Source organism: Taudactylus pleione, unplaced genomic scaffold (assembly GCF_031769625.1).
Source record: "Taudactylus pleione unplaced genomic scaffold, aTauple2 ptg000082l, whole genome shotgun sequence".
Classification (NCBI taxonomy): domain Eukaryota; kingdom Metazoa; phylum Chordata; class Amphibia; order Anura; family Myobatrachidae; genus Taudactylus; species Taudactylus pleione.
In genome coordinates this window covers 345,732-361,402 of record NW_028284484.1, presented here as the reverse complement: position 1 = coordinate 361,402, position 15,671 = coordinate 345,732, and the positions used below count along the sequence as shown (strand labels likewise).

Sequence of the window (15,671 nt, the reverse complement as noted above, 5' to 3'; positions counted from 1 at the left end):
AGCTGCTGGAAAAGGGTAAAAAGAAATCAGGCGTTTTGGGGGCTGAACTTTTTACTGGGAGCATTCCAAGCTTCGCTCATGAGTTCAGAAAGCTGATCAGAGTGAGGAAACTCCGCTAAAACCACTTTGTCTTTTAAACAGTGGTGGTTTTATTTTGGGAGTGGGGTCAGCATCTTCTAACTGAAGAATTGACTTAACAGCCCGCACTAAAGCAGGTACATTTATTTTAGACTGAGACTCTTCCTCACTCAGAGAGAGACCTGCATCTTCTGCCTACTCAGAATCTGAGAGTTGTGTAGACTGTGGATAGTACAGTACGTTTAGTAGATTTACTGGGTAGGGGCCACCTTGCAACATATTTTGAAAGGCAGTGGAGGTAGCCGCTAGACTCTGTACTGAGTTAGAGAGTATGTCTATCCATGGAGGAGGCATAGGAGGTACTTTTATCGCCTGTACCTGTTGTGGCAACCCCATAGGGGGAATTACTACTGGGACTGCTAGGTGGTCCGCAATTGTAGCTAACACCTGTGAAAAGGAAGTCCAGGGGGGTTCCTGAGGAGGGGCTGATTGTCATGGTGTATTATAACAACAAGTTGCACATAGTCCATCCTGAATTTAGATCCTCCTCAGTTAAGCCTGCTGCACAGGATCTGCAAGAGAGCAGTATAAGTGCAGCAGCTTGCTTGCTACCCTTGCCTTTGCTAGACATAGCTGCAGAATAGTATAGCACACAATATGGCTATGAGCAGCGTGCAACCACACAGTATGTGACAGTCTTCACAAATACAAGTGGGTATGCAGTACAGTGACCCTGCCTTTGATAAGATACAACTGCAGGAGAACACAGCACAGAATATGGCACTGAGCAGAGTGCAACCACACAGCCTTCACAAAAACAGTAGATGTGAAGTACAGTGGACACTCAATACACCAATATGTTATGGTTATAGTGAGAAAAAAAGGAAAGGCATAAGCTAACAGTATAGTGAAAACACACAGACAGACAGCGATAGCACAAGTCACATACAATGCATAAATCAATATAACTGCAAAGGGCACTACAATCAACTCCCAACTGCAGTGGCTGGCTACAGTGCTACATAACCTGGCTCCTAGGAGAGGTATGTAAGGGGACAGGACCCAGCGATCTTAGAGAGCTGTGGCTGCTGCGTAGAGAAAAATGTCCGCCAGAGATCTCTGAGGGGGCAGGGGAGGAGGATAAGCTCAGGGCAGCAAGACCGCGGTGGAATAGCGCTCTGAGTTGGGGGAGGGGCCGCATTAACAGAGAGCTGACCACTCCTGGTGTCTAGCACCAGTATATATGCCCTGGTGGTCTAGTGGAGTCCCGGACAGACCGCTGTCCACATCAGCACCTCTGGTATGTCCCCTGACACTGGAGATAAGGCTGCCAAAACGCGGGTTACCGTGAGCGGTAACCCGCTTTACCTGTCCCCTGGAGTGCGAGCTGAAGTCTGGGGTCCCCCAGTGGTGCCCGCTAGCAAGGTCCCCAGGAGCCCCGCCGAGAGTACCAAACAGGGGGCTGGAGTAGCGGCGCTGCGGAGGGGTGATGGAGCCTAGTGCTGCTCGCCCATCAGTAGTAAAAATAAATCATAAATATAAGAACTTGTGCTGCTTAATGCAGCCCCCTCTTCTAATAGTGATCGGGCTCCTGCCGGACATCAAGCAAATCCAGTTGCCTCTGGGACAGGGTATGGGGGCAGGGAGGGGGTTGAGGACTGAAGATTTTGCAATACCAGAATGCTGAACGGTTTGGTGTGCGGTCTTCCTATCCACCACCTACACCCCATTGTCTCCCTGTGGAGCCCTATGGACCCTGAGGAAGAAATACTTATTTATGTACGGCACAACCAAGGCTACAGAGTCTTCTGGCTACCCTTTCGCCAATGCATATAATCATATAACTGGGAGCAGTTTGCAAAATTAAAATTCCTACAGATATACAGTTTAGCAACAGCTGCAGTCTGCAAGGTGGCAGACCCCTGAACATACTAAATAGCAATGGAGCCGCTGTGCCCAGCTGCCCCATGTTTGATGTTTTCACACTGGTAAATGCCTGCAATCTAATGAGCAAAAGCTATAGCTGAGCTGTTTTTACACCATCTTTACCTGCCAGCTACAGCTCAGATTTCTCTAGACTTGTAATTTCAGTTGGACTAAGACTATATACCCCCTTAAACGAGAGAGGTTTAATAGATTTCACTTTTAAAGCCAGCAAATGCTTAAAAAGCTGCGTTCAACTAAATGAACCATATCTTTATACATAGGACAAAGCCGCCGACTTCTAGATTCTACAGTTCTCCCCCATACAGACCAAACATGTCCAGATCTAAGCTAGTGGCACCACCTGCAATCCCCCAGCACTGCTTCATCCTGCTGCAGAGACCACAACACGTGTGTGTCTCTGATCTGACACTTTCCCATTGCCTCTGTCCCTGCGAGGTGGTGCCAGAGTGTCTGTGGACTGCTTCTGGCACTTCCAGCCCCTGATTTATATTACCAGCAGTCTGCCATTAAAATATTTATGAAGGCATTACATCCGTGCGTGCTGTTCTAGGGTTGCAGAGGAGATCGGGCTCCGTCAGCCAGCAAACAACACAATGCTAATTATCAAGATTTATCTGCTCCCTTTGGAGACAGAGGTGCCTGCAATGTATGGGAGGTCCTTCCAGCAACAAGAGGGTCCAGAAATGGGCAGGGGGGAGAGGGAGCCATATGATAATTACAGATGAGAGAGAGAGAGAGAGAGAGAGATTTAACTCCACGGATATAGGATACTGTTCCTCATTGTACAGCATTTAATGCTACAATACTAGCGCTTAAACATCTTGCTATTTTTTCCCCATTACTAAACATGGCCATGCGTTTCCCAAGGAATATGCCCGGTTGTGTTTTTATCACATAAGGGACATACCCTCAGCTGTTTCAATGAGGTAGCAACACACTGCCGTTATGTCACACACCGTTATCTGTCTATGTACATTGTCAGCTGCTTCATCTGTACCAGGTGTGATATTAAGATCAACAGAATGTGATACATTATACACTTACAGCACACATACACAAAGCATGTTTGGAGAAACTTGTGTGCATTAAAGACTAAAATGAGCAGTAGTTGCAAAGAAAATAGCCCATTCGGTCTTCTGTGGTCAACACTGTAAGTGATGCTTCTTCCCTTCCCTTAAGGCTCACTGATGCAGTTTACACCCAGCAGCAGGTAGAACTGGGATCATCTTGATGCTTACGAGTTTATGTATCAAGCAGTGAAAAGCGTGGAGAAGTTGCCCATAGCAACCAATCAGCTCTTGCCTATTATTTTATATACTGTACTTGATAAATGCCGTTTCAAAGCCGATTGGTTGCTATGGGCAACTTCTCCACACTTTTCACTGCTTGATCCATAAACCTGTCTGTGTATATTGTATCAGTTGAGGCGACAGAGGAAAGGAAGGTGGTGGAGATGCAGGGTACCCGACATACAGTGCTGGATTAATGCCTCATCATGGAACATCCAACAGCGCAGGATAGTGAGAAATCTCCTGCGTGCCAAGCATGGGGTACATGTAGCTCCAAGGGCCCTACTCCCTGAAGTCTCCTACCAGGATATATTCTAGTAATGTCAGGAGACTGGGAGGATTAAAAGGATTTAGGACAGGCTATAGGGTCAGCTTTCACCAGTTCTAGAACAAGGCTTACTGACAGCTGTGTCTCTGCCCCAGTGTGAGAATCAGACCCAAGCCTAGCGGTCAGCCACTGCCTCATCGTAGCACCTCCCTCCTAAAATGGCAAGCAGAGGAGTGAGAGTGTATGGTGGAGATGGTTACTTCATGCATATCACTGCCATTCTTTGTAATCAATGGGAACAGTCCAAAGTATTTACATGCTGACCATACAGTATATGCCACTATGAGGGAATATTCAGGATAGGATTTCACAACATAGCCAATCAAAATTATGTTGCCATGCATTCTGGAAGCGTACAAGTTTTATAGGATACAAAATGTCCCAAATCTCTACGCACCACAGCATCCCTGTCAGACACCCCAAAGGTACACTTCTGCCTCTTATTAGTTATGTAGGATGAATTCTCTTGGATCTTCTCCACCAGCTGGCGCATCGGCTTGCAGTAATTGGAAACTTTACATTCCTTCAGGAAAGATTTAAGCTGCAAGGGCAAAAAAGAGAGGAAAAAAAAAACACCATTAGGCTTTGCCAACAAAAGGAACTGGCAGTAAGTAATCGTACACGGTCTCAGTAAGATCGAGTTATGCATATAGGGCCTGATTCAGACCCGTTCGCTATCTGCGTTTGCTCGCTGGATGCGTATGCAAATTTCTCAAAGTGACGCCACGGGAAGCGATTGCTCTCCAAGGCATAAGCACGCTCACCAATGGTTTAGTGAGCGGCCACTTTTTGCATGCGTACGCCCAATCGCACAGGCAGAGCCGCTCACCAGCACCACGTCATCTCCAGGAAGTGTATTAAAACACTGGTACATCAAGCAGCATCGGATATGAACGCAGTGCTTGAGGTAGCTTTACCCTACCGCAAGCATTGCGAGGAAATCAGTGTAAAAGGCAAGTGACGTGTACTATGACACTGCCTGTTAATTATACACGCCTCTAAAACAGCGTTGAAACACTCAGGCACGCCTGCGTTCACATATCCAACCCACCGTTATTAGTGTCCTGCCCCTGTTACCACCCACAAACGACCTCTCCTGTCACTCATTATACTGGGCTGTCTTTGCAGGGCGAGCGAGCGGTATGCGATCGCAGTGAGTAGTTCGCGCACGCGCAGAACGAAGCGTACGCAGAACATCGGGCAGCTTGTGAGGGCACACACATAGCGAACAGGTCTGAATCAGGCCCATAGTGCACAGACATAATATAACAGAGCTATGCATGCAGAGCTAGATATACCATCACATGCACAGCATAGGAAGCCATTTTGGGAGCCAAACCAATACTTAAAAAAAAAAAAAAAAAAAAACCCTACGAATTCACTAGGAACGAATGACCCTAGTGAGAGTACCATTTGTAGAAAATATGCTACACTCATGCATATTGGCTCCTCCCACAATATGGCTGCCTCCACTGTGTCTATGCAATTAGTAGGCTTTACTTCAACAAAACCTAAAAATGGCACCATAACTGGAGCCCTTGGCAGAAGAGAGTTTTAATCCCTTTTATCCTTCACTAACCCATAAACCCCACAGATGATGTTATAATTGTTCATTTGCTATACTCTAAAATGGTAAAGTGTCATGACGATGTTTTGATATATACTGTATATATCCCCTTATATAAACCCTCCTTTTTTCCATGTTCTTATCACATAAGGGTACTGGAATTTGTGTTACATTAACATTTGGTGTAAAAGTTAATGCAATGTTTGTACACTGTATAAGAACTCTAAAATAAAAAAAGGAGAGTATGAATGGCGTTATTACTAAAGACAGAGGATGAACAGACAGGTGTTCATGACGCTCAACCAGTAAACCACCATAAGCTAGGGAGAGGTACGTGTGATATAGATATATGTGTGTATCTTTGGGGCAGATTCAAATACCAACAGTGTTCACTGCGTGTAGCATGCATTAACCCACAGATTCCACGTTAAGTGCTGGAATGTTTGGGTTACCCCACACATTAAGCTCAAAGGGTGTATTTAATGCTGATTTTTTGTTTTTCCTCATAGCTCCTGAGGCTGCGAAGAAAAATCTGTGTTAGGTGCACCCCTGGGGCTTATCGCACGGGGGTGCATCGCTTAATTGGATACTGCTGGGCTAATTGAATCTGCCCCTAGATATGTTCAATAGCTATACATATGTGTGTGCAAGTTATAGAGATAGTTGCGAGTGTCTGTCAGTTAGAATCATTAAATCCATTTACCGAACAAACCGTAACCTCTACAACAAAAAAATACAAATGGAAAAAGCTTTAGCTAATTTAGCTTCTCTCTAAATCCTGGCGAAAAGCCCACCTCGGAACATATCCTGAGGTCGCCGTACCACAAAGCACAGAGCGGCTGTTTGCACATCTGCAGTCGCGCTGAGAGAAACCCCTCTGGCAGGAGACTGCAGGCTCTGTTCCCAACTTCCCTCTTGGAGTTGTGTGCATACACATCTGGGATCGGGCAGGGATAAGGGAGGGAAACTGCTTACAGAGCCCTGAGCCGCAGACAGCCTGGGGGTCTCCTACGTGTCAACGTGTGGTCTAATGGATGACGCATGAGAAAAGGTGGGGGAACAAGGGGGCAGGTTTCCAAATTTCCTTGTTAACGTCAGCTGGAAGCACGCGGCAGCCTAATCTGCCTGTATGTGTGACCTGCAGTGCATCACATCTGGCTCTCCTTGAACAGCAATATGTGCCTATTCCATTTCCAAAATGTGCAGAGCTTATAAGCCCGGGCTAAAAGGGCAAATTAAATACTCCATTTCAGCTACCAGCCGCGAACACCCAGTTACACAGACAAAATGTGGATGGCAATAAAAGAACAACCAGTTATGCGCTATATAATAGAACAAAAGCACATTTTCATCTTTACCAAAGACATTAGCTGACATTATATACAAACGTTCCTTAGAGAAGTGACGCTGAAGGTTTATCGGAGCCATAGCAGGAAGGCAGAAAGTACAGGGAATGGTCACTAAAAAGCCATATTTTGATGGCAAAGTAAGGCTGGTTATTTGGCAAACGTCACCATAATTAATTTGGGATGATTGACCCGCAGTTACTAAAACATCCTGAATCCCTCACAGCTGCAGGCTGAAAATAGAAATGCTGGGAGCGCTTGCTGCCTCCCAACAAGAAAACAGATCACTGACATGCATCCAAACCGCTGCCTGTAACCCCAGAGCTGCTCGGCAGACACAGGATGCTGAGGCTGCCGATGTTCTGCCAAGGTTGTAATGTCTGCGAGTGAATAGTTAATAAAGAGAGAGACTAATAGCTACACGCCGCTCCGGAGCTGGGATTTGCAGTCTGCCAAAACAACACTGCCGCCTCTCTCTCTCCCAGCACGGGGGGGGGGGGTGGGGGAGTGCATGTCACAGAGACAGAGAGAGTGCTTCACCCGAGAGCCGCGCCAGCCAGCGATTATCAGGATAGATGCTGTCAGGCTGCCAGTGATGCGCACACACGCTCATCTCTAAGGCTACATACCGACGAACACCCACGCAAGCCACCTATGGATATTGCTGCGTCCCCGCTGCAGGTTTCATTTCCACAGCCTCAGGAAGATCTTAGAGCAAACATAATAAATCTTCTTCTATCAAGGAGTACTTGGATATTTATTCCTTTAATTGTTTAAAGAACTATAAAAGGGAGAACACAACCCAAAAATGCGAGTAAGGTTTTTTTTTTTTTACAGACTGCTTATAAACGAAGGGGCTAATTTATCAATGAGTATTATCATACAAAACGAGTGATAAAACTCGTCGCTTATGATAAATGGTGATCAAGCCAATCAGCTCCCAACTGTCATTTTTCAAACAAAAGACAGTTGAGAGCTAATTGTCTGGACCGCCATTATCATACGCAATGAGTTTTATCACTTGTTGTGCATGATAAAACTCGTTGATAAAGGAGTCTCAAAGTCATGAAGCAAAGAAACACACACCATGCTCCGCATATGTATATTGGTTATCATTAGTGGAATTTGTGATTCTGACTGACTTATTTATTCCCAAACAAACAAACACTGCCCCCTGTGGACAAATTGTCGCGAACACTTGCTTAAGGTTTCAAAGTAATACTAGATCTTTAGTCATAGGAATAAATCACAACTAAAAAGCTACAGAAAAAAAAAAATGCAGTGAAAAATAATAATTGGAATTTAAGGAAAAAAGAAAATACAGTGAAGTGCAATGCATATATAGAAGTTTGTAATGCACATATTAATCTATTTAATAACAAATAGAAGTTTCCTTAAGAAAAACTAAAACAATTGACAGAACTAAGTACAAAGTGTATACAAATGTTTCAGAAGCTTTACAGAGCTAAAATGCAAAATGGAGGATAAGAGGATGGGGGAACATTTTTATTGTTTGCATACCTGACTTCCTGCTTGTTAATCCATTAAAGAACACTGTACGCCAAGGACTTTTCAGATTCTAAGATGGCTTTTTTTAAGAGTGCAGTAGTTCTGAAGTAGTGACAAGGTAGCATAAACCCATACTTGCCTATTGTTCTAGATTCTCTGATTGACTACCAAATTGTGGAGAGTACGCAAGGCTCCCAGTCAGGGGCAGAACTATGGGAGACAATGGAGGCTCCTGCCGCCGGGCTCCAGCTCTGAAGGGGCACCTCCACCATTGTCCACAACTGATTCATCCCATTTAGGGCTGTAACTATGTACCCGGAGTGTACTGTTACAGCCGCACAATACATGGCACCTCTTCCAGGCACCAGAGAAGCCACCATACACTAGTGGAGAGCTCCATGTCAGACCATCAGCTGCTGCCTTTGTCTATCTATAGCCTGTCTGCATGCGCATTGCTACATTACAGTGTCAGCGGCTGTGATGGGGGGGGGGAACAAATTATAACTTGCCTCCGGGCGACTGGGATGAACTTACGCCACTGCTCTCAGTGATATGATAAACTGTAATCTCAAAGATTAGTCCAGGCTGCAAAATGGCTGCCCCACTGGTTCTACTCAAAGGTGCATGTGAGAGGCAGGGTGTGCTTTGCATAGGGAAATAGAGGTAAACAGGAAGCCAGAGACAGAGAAATGAGATTACTCCCAACAGAGGAGTAATGATGTGACGCTTTTGTAAGATAGAATGTGGGAGGGGTGTAGATATATTTTATGTATGTAACCATGCTCTTCTATCCAACAGATCTATGAAGGATTCCATGTTTAGGCTCTGGTCAGCCATTTTTACCCTTTACAGAAGCAGCCTAAAATGAAATTGTAAAGCCTTAGAGAGAAGGCAGATTTTGGTTTTGAATAGTGTCAGGTTTAGGGCTGGACAAGTCAGTCAGTGCAAGGTCACAGTAAAATTGGTAACAGTGATTTATGGTGAAGTCACACAGAACCAGAGTCAGGAACAGATAGCTCTTACTGCTTGGAGATGCCTATGTTTGTGTTACACAGACAAGGGAATACAACATAAGCACTAGCATAGATGAGTAATACTAGGCTAAGATGATTGACTGAGAAATGAAATGGTGCCTCCAGGATATATTACGGAGTCTTCACATGCCCTGTTAATAGGTCTCCGTGTAGGCTACAAGTAATATATGGTTCCCAGCAAGGCCAAGGCTCATGCTTGCATATCTGGACTGGAAATGTGGATTTGGAGAACTTAGCAGGGGCGTTTTAATTGCATGGAACCAGCTACTTCAATCGTACACTGCAAAGGGGTATATTTTTATGACAGGTTGGCTCCTGATTGCAAGCCAGCAGAGGAGAAAGATTTAATCAGGCCCTTTCCCACAAAGTCACAGAGCGGAGAACAAGAGACCTCTTGCTTTTTAATTAAAAAATGTGCAGTGTGTTTGCCAGTCAGTTGTGGGAATATTAATGAAAAAGCCAACTCACTGCACGAAACATACTGTTCCAGTAACTCTGTAATGGCATACGTTTCCGCCGCCAACATAACACGAACCTCCAATACCTTCTAGGCACTGATCTTTCCCTTGCAAAGGGTCAATAAATAAATTTAAAAAAAAAAAGCTTTTAACCAGCAATACATCTTATGACCAGATAGCAACAGAGGCCTTTCAAATGTAATATGAGCACTTCAGGTGAATCTGTCATACCTGTATAATACATGGGAGTGCCAGCTCTGGGAACCCAATGAAGTGAGCCTGGCTGTGCAGGTATTCCAGCGTCAGGTCGTAGATCTGATCAATGAGCCCATCCTACAGGCAAGAGAGTACATACAAAGTTTTTATTAAAGATTGCTGTGAGGTCTAGGGTCTGAAACCAATATCCTTCTACTCCGAAGGGCCAGGAATGGTACTACAAAACAAAACTCGTTGGTAGAGAAACAGCCAGGTTGAACAGGCAAGTTGTTTTGGTGCACAATCCATTGCTAGAAAAAAGGTGCAACACCATTCCCTGCATGGCCTCCATTGCCATTCCCAGTATTAAACACATTAAACTTAACACCACAATACAGAACCCACTATATGTAGTCTTATACAGTAGAGAGCTAATTGACTGCTGCCTAATATAAGATGCACAGTATGATCAGAGACAGTACAGTCCGCAGTGGCCAGGGTACAATACAGAGGCCACTTCCAGGTGGCCCAGTGACCTTGCCTCCACTGTGAGCTGCGATCAAGCAGCTAATAGCACCTTATTCTCATCTTGCCCTCTACTTGGAGCTGTAAGTAGTACAGGAAACTGAATGCATTTCTCCTGTTCTGGTCTCTAACACTATAGGCCAAATGTTATAGGTTTCCAGTTTTAGTAAAAATCCAACTCGCACCTTGTCGCATTTTTTGAAGGTGCGAGTTGGTGTCGGGACTCGCAAATGTAATAGCCTGCAAACATTTCAGCTCGAGGCTACTACACTATGCGAATATTTCCTTACTTAAACTTACTCCTTTTAATGTGACTAACATTAAAAGGCGTGAGTTATACAGAAGCCATCACAGATCAGTGAGATCAATGTAGGCTTCTGTCTGTGTGTTAAAAAAAAAAAAAAAAGACATGCACCCCCTCCCCAAAAACATAACCAGCACCAGGCTCTGTACACCCCTGTGCTGGTTTTTTAAAATACAGTGGACAAAATGCGTAGGGGGCCCTTGTATATTAAGTACCAGCACAGGGCTTTCCTGAGCCAGTCCTGGTTGTGGAAAAACGGGACAAAACAAGTAGGGGTCCCCCTGTAACTTCCATAACCAGCACCGAACTCTTTCTAGCGGGGGTAATGCCACAGCCAGGGAAAACCTTTCACCGGTTTCCCCAGCCAAAGCATTACCCCTGACCGCTAGTCAGCCCAGGCCAGGGATCCCTGGGGGAGGTGGAGACCCCCCCCCCCATCCCAATAAAGGAGTACCCCTCTCCAGAGCACCCCAGGCCTAGGCTGTAGCCCGAGGCTATCCCCGGCACCCCTGGCCGGTGAGTGCCAGGTTGATAGTGTAAATAGAAGTGTTAATATGGTCTTCTGCTGTGAAACTACAAGTCCCAGCAAGCCTCCCCCTCATACTGGTACTTGGAGAACCACAAGTACCAGCATGTGGGGCATTACGGACCCGCTGGTACCTGCAGTTCCACTGCAAAATAAATATTAAAATAAGGACAAGACACATTGTGAAAGTACAATTTTATTTAAACACACATGCACTCACTGACACACATACTCAGCTAGTATCCCTGATGCCATCATGTCCCCTTCTCCAGTAGGAATCTACCGGATACCTATAATTAAAAAAACAAACAAAAAAAAACAACACACACTCGCCTCTCCTATGCAATGTTCCTGTCCTCTCCGGTCATTCACGCGGAGGAAAGGTATGTGTAAACCCATATCTTTCCTCCTGGCCGGCATGGTTTTGGGATTTTAAGTTTTTTTGGTTTTAACCCCCTGGATGTGTACAGGGACCAAGAATGACAGGAACATTGTATAGGAGAGGCGAGTGTGTGTTTTTTTTTTTTTTTTTTTAATTAGGAGGTACTCTATGGATTCCTACTAGAGAAGGGGACATGATGGCATCAGGGATACTAGCTGAGTATGTGCGTCAGTGAGTGCATGTGTGTTTAAATAAAATTGTACTTTCACAGTGCGTCTTGTCCTTATTTTAAAATTTATTTTGCAGTGGAACTACAGGTACCAGCGGGCCCGTAATGCCCCGCATGCTAGTACTTGTGGTTCTCAAAGTACCAGCATGCGGGGAGGCTTGCTGGGACCTGTAGTTCCACAGCAAAAGACAATATTAACACTTCTATTTTACACAACACATTTACACTATCAACCCGGAACCCACCGGCCAGAGGTGCCGGAGATAGCCCCGGGCTATCAGCCTAAACCTGGGGTGCCCCTGAGAGGGGACACCTTTATATTTTCTTTCATATGTACATAGAAACATGAACGTATTTCATGGATATGTGCATGTTTCTGTGTTACTCTGACCTTCTCAGGATAAGCTCGCTATCCTGAAGCTGGTCTATTGTTTTTGCGAGTTCTCAGGCAGGAATATGTGCGAGTGAAGCACTCTATTACATTGCCCAAATTCTATCTAGAGAATGGGAAAACATCTGGATGCGAGTTGTTTTTTGCGAGTTATAGTAAAGCCTGAAAAATGCGAGTTTCACTATAGTCGCACCCTATTACAATTGCGAGTGAGTAAATAATGCGAGTTTAGCAGTAAACTCGCATTTTTAACAAATTCGCAACTTATTACATTTGGCCCTATAGTTCTTCCATTTCCCAGACAAGATAATTAAATTTGACTAGTAGCAAGAATAGCTTTAAATATCCCAATGAAATGCAACTAAAAACACATTACACTGTATAAGGGAATGATAATGTATAATACATTAGGTGCTCACAAGCACTTTTATAATAAACATCCTGTAGGTGTCATATCATGTAAATCAGTAAAGACTACAGACCTCATTCCGAGGTGGATGCAGACCTCGGGGAGGCTGCGTCTTTTGCTGCAGATGCATCTTTATGCTAATGTTGCCTCTGCTTCATAAAGAACTGAGAAGCTTGCAGCATCATAAGACTGTGCATCTAAAGACACATCGGACAGAAATGAACTATGGAAAGCCCTATGGCAGGTGTAGTCCCTCATTCCGAGCATGGCCTTCTGTGTCACAGACCCGGTGTCCAATTCTCTGCTCAGTCTCTGCACAATCAGGACGCATGCGTGATGCGGCGCGGACACAATAAGTGCCAATACCACACTTTTACAATACATGAGAGGGAAGGAGTCTTTACCCTAAAGACTTTCTCCTGCAAGTTGGCGTTAGACAATTTCAGGATCACAGCAAAGTTGATTGGCTTTACGCTTATCCTCCCCGGCCTTTTGTCAAAATTCACTTGCTGGAAAACCTGCAAAAAAAAAAGTAAAAGTGTTATTGACGGGGAAAAAGAAAACAAAACACATACACAAGAAGCACAAAGTGACCGGATAACTATGAACATTACAAATTTGTGGCAATTTGCTGTCCATCCCCTGATGAAATGGGCAAATATTGCTCATCTGTGTAAAGTTAGTAAGACTTAAACAGAGTTCTGGCTGCGATAGCTGTCAGAGTAGTGATCAAGGGGGATAAAAAACAAGAGATATGGTAAGAACTTACCTTTGTTATCTCTGTTTCTACGAAGTCCATAGGGTCCACAGGGTGACCTTGGGGTATAGCTGGATCCTCGGGCACCACGGAGTTAAAGCTTTTAGCTGCTCCCAGGATGCACTTGGGTCCAACCTCCCCCATACCCCGCCCCCGAGCCACAGGCACCTCAATTGGTAAGCAGCCCAGGCCGGAGGAGGAGACGAAACAGAGAGAAGGAAGACTGGAACACACAAGAACCATACTCACAGAAATGGGAGACGGAAAACCGGTGACCAGTCACAGAGCCCATATGAAGCCAGGTGCGTCAGGGCGGGTGCCCTGTGGACCCTATGGACTTCGTAGAAACAGAGATAACAAAGGTAAGTTCTTACCATATCTCTTGTTTTCTACTTCAGGGTCCATAGGGGTCCACAGGGTGACCTTGGGGATGTCCCAAAGCAGTCCAACTAAGGGCGGGGACGCTCCTGTGCTGATAGGAGAACCCGGCGCCCAAAGGATGCATCCTGAGAGGCAAAGGTGTCAAACGCATAGAACCTCAAAAAGGTCTGAATGGAAGACCAGGTGGCCGCCTTACAGAGCTGAACAGCAGAGGCGCCACGGCTAGCAGCCCAAGAAGGGCCCACGGACCGAGTGGAATGAGCCTTAACCGAGGCTGGAACAGGTAAACCCTCCTGCATATAAGCCTCAATAATAACAGAACGAAGCCAACGGGCTAGAGTCTGTTTGTTGGCAGGCCAACCCCTCTTGTGAAAACCAAAGAGGATAAACAAAGAATCCGACTTCCTCACAGAACTAGTCCGGTCCACATAAACCTGGAGTGCCCTTACAACGTCTAAGGAAGTCTCCCCAGCCGAAAGATCAGGTGACTGAAAGGCTGGTACAACAATTTCCTGATTAATGTGGAACCTGGAAACCACCTTAGGCAGGAAATCAGGACGAGTGCGAAGCACCGCTCTGTCCTGATGAAAAATCAGAAAAGGGGGACGACAAGAAAGCGCCCCCAAATCTGAAACCCTCCTGGCAGAAGCAATTGCCAAGAGGAAAACAGTTTTAAAAGTTAGCCACTTGAGCTCCACTGACTCCAAGGGCTCAAAAGGAGGACCCTGTAAGGCCCTAAGAACCACCGCCAAATCCCACGGGGCCACAGGTGGCACAAAGGGAGGCTGGATTCTCAAAACACCCTGGAAAAAGGTGTGTACGTCCGGCATAGCAGCGATCCTGCGCTGGAACCACACCGACAGACCAGACACGTGTACCTTCAGTGAAGAAAGACGTAATCCTAAGTCCAAACCGGACTGAAGGAAAGCCAGAATACGCGAAACTCGGAACACCTGGGGATCATAGTTTCTGGCCTCGCACCACTGAAAGTAAGTGTGCCACACTCTGTGATAGATCCTCGCGGAAGCAGGCTTGCGCGCCCTCAGCATGGTGGTAATAACGGAGCTAGAAAAGCCCCGAGACCTCAGGACGGCTGTCTCAAGAGCCACGCCGTCAAAGATAGTCGACCCAGATCCGGGTGAAGACAGGGCCCCTGAGACAACAGGTCCCGCCGTTGAGGTAGGAGGTACGGAGCGTCGATGGACAGGCTCCGCAGATCGGAGTACCACGGCCTTCTGGGCCACGCTGGGGCCACCAGGATCAGTGTGCCTCCGTCCTGTTTGAACTTGCGCAGGACCCGAGGCAGCAGAGATATCGGAGGGAACAAGTAAGCCAGTTGAAACAGCCATTTCACCGACAGCGCGTCTATCAGACTTGCGCCTGCGTCCCTTGTCCTTGACCCGTACACAGGCAGCTTGTGAATGTAACGGGACGCCATCAGGTCCAGTTCTGGCAGCCCCCACTTGTCCACGAGTAGTTGGAATACCTCTGGATGAAGCGACCATTCCCCGGGATGCACATCGTAACGGCTGAGGAAGTCTGCCTCCCAATTGAGGACTCCTGGGATGAAAACTGCCGAGAGAGCTGGAAGAGAGCGCTCCGCCCAAGCCAGGACGCGGGACACCTCCGACATCGCAGCTCGACTGCGAGTCCCTCCCTGGTGATTGATGTACGCCACCGTGGTGGCGTTGTCTGACTGCACCTGAACGGCCCTTCCGTGAAGAGCGGTGCCGGACGACTGCAGGGCTCTGTATACTGCCCGCAGTTCCAGGATGTTGATGGGAAGAATCGCTTCCTCCGCCGACCAACGACCCTGAAGTGACAAGGAGCCTGTCACCGCCCCCCAACCCCGGAGACTGGCATCTGTTGTGAGCAGAACCCATTCCGGGATCCAAAAGGGGCGCCCCTCCAGGAGATGCGCTGTCTGCAGCCACCAGGCTAGGGACAGACGCACCTCCGAGGACAACACCAGCATCTGAGAGCGGATCCTGTGTGGCAATCTGTTCCATTCTGAAA

General features: G+C 46.4%; 1 protein-coding gene across 1 annotated transcript in view; it reads right to left on the bottom strand.

The window, feature by feature from the left end:
* The window catches only part of NOC2L (NOC2 like nucleolar associated transcriptional repressor), a 117,762-nt gene that overhangs the window by 30,834 nt on the left and 71,257 nt on the right, over positions 1-15,671 (bottom strand). Inside the window, exons 13-15 of the mRNA XM_088468159.1 lie at positions 12,922-13,035; positions 9,788-9,889; positions 4,040-4,183 (exon numbers count right to left, since the gene is read on the bottom strand). Of these exons, the coding sequence (XP_088324285.1) occupies positions 4,040-4,183; positions 9,788-9,889; positions 12,922-13,035 (360 nt within the window). The remainder of the gene's footprint in view (positions 1-4,039; positions 4,184-9,787; positions 9,890-12,921; positions 13,036-15,671) is intronic.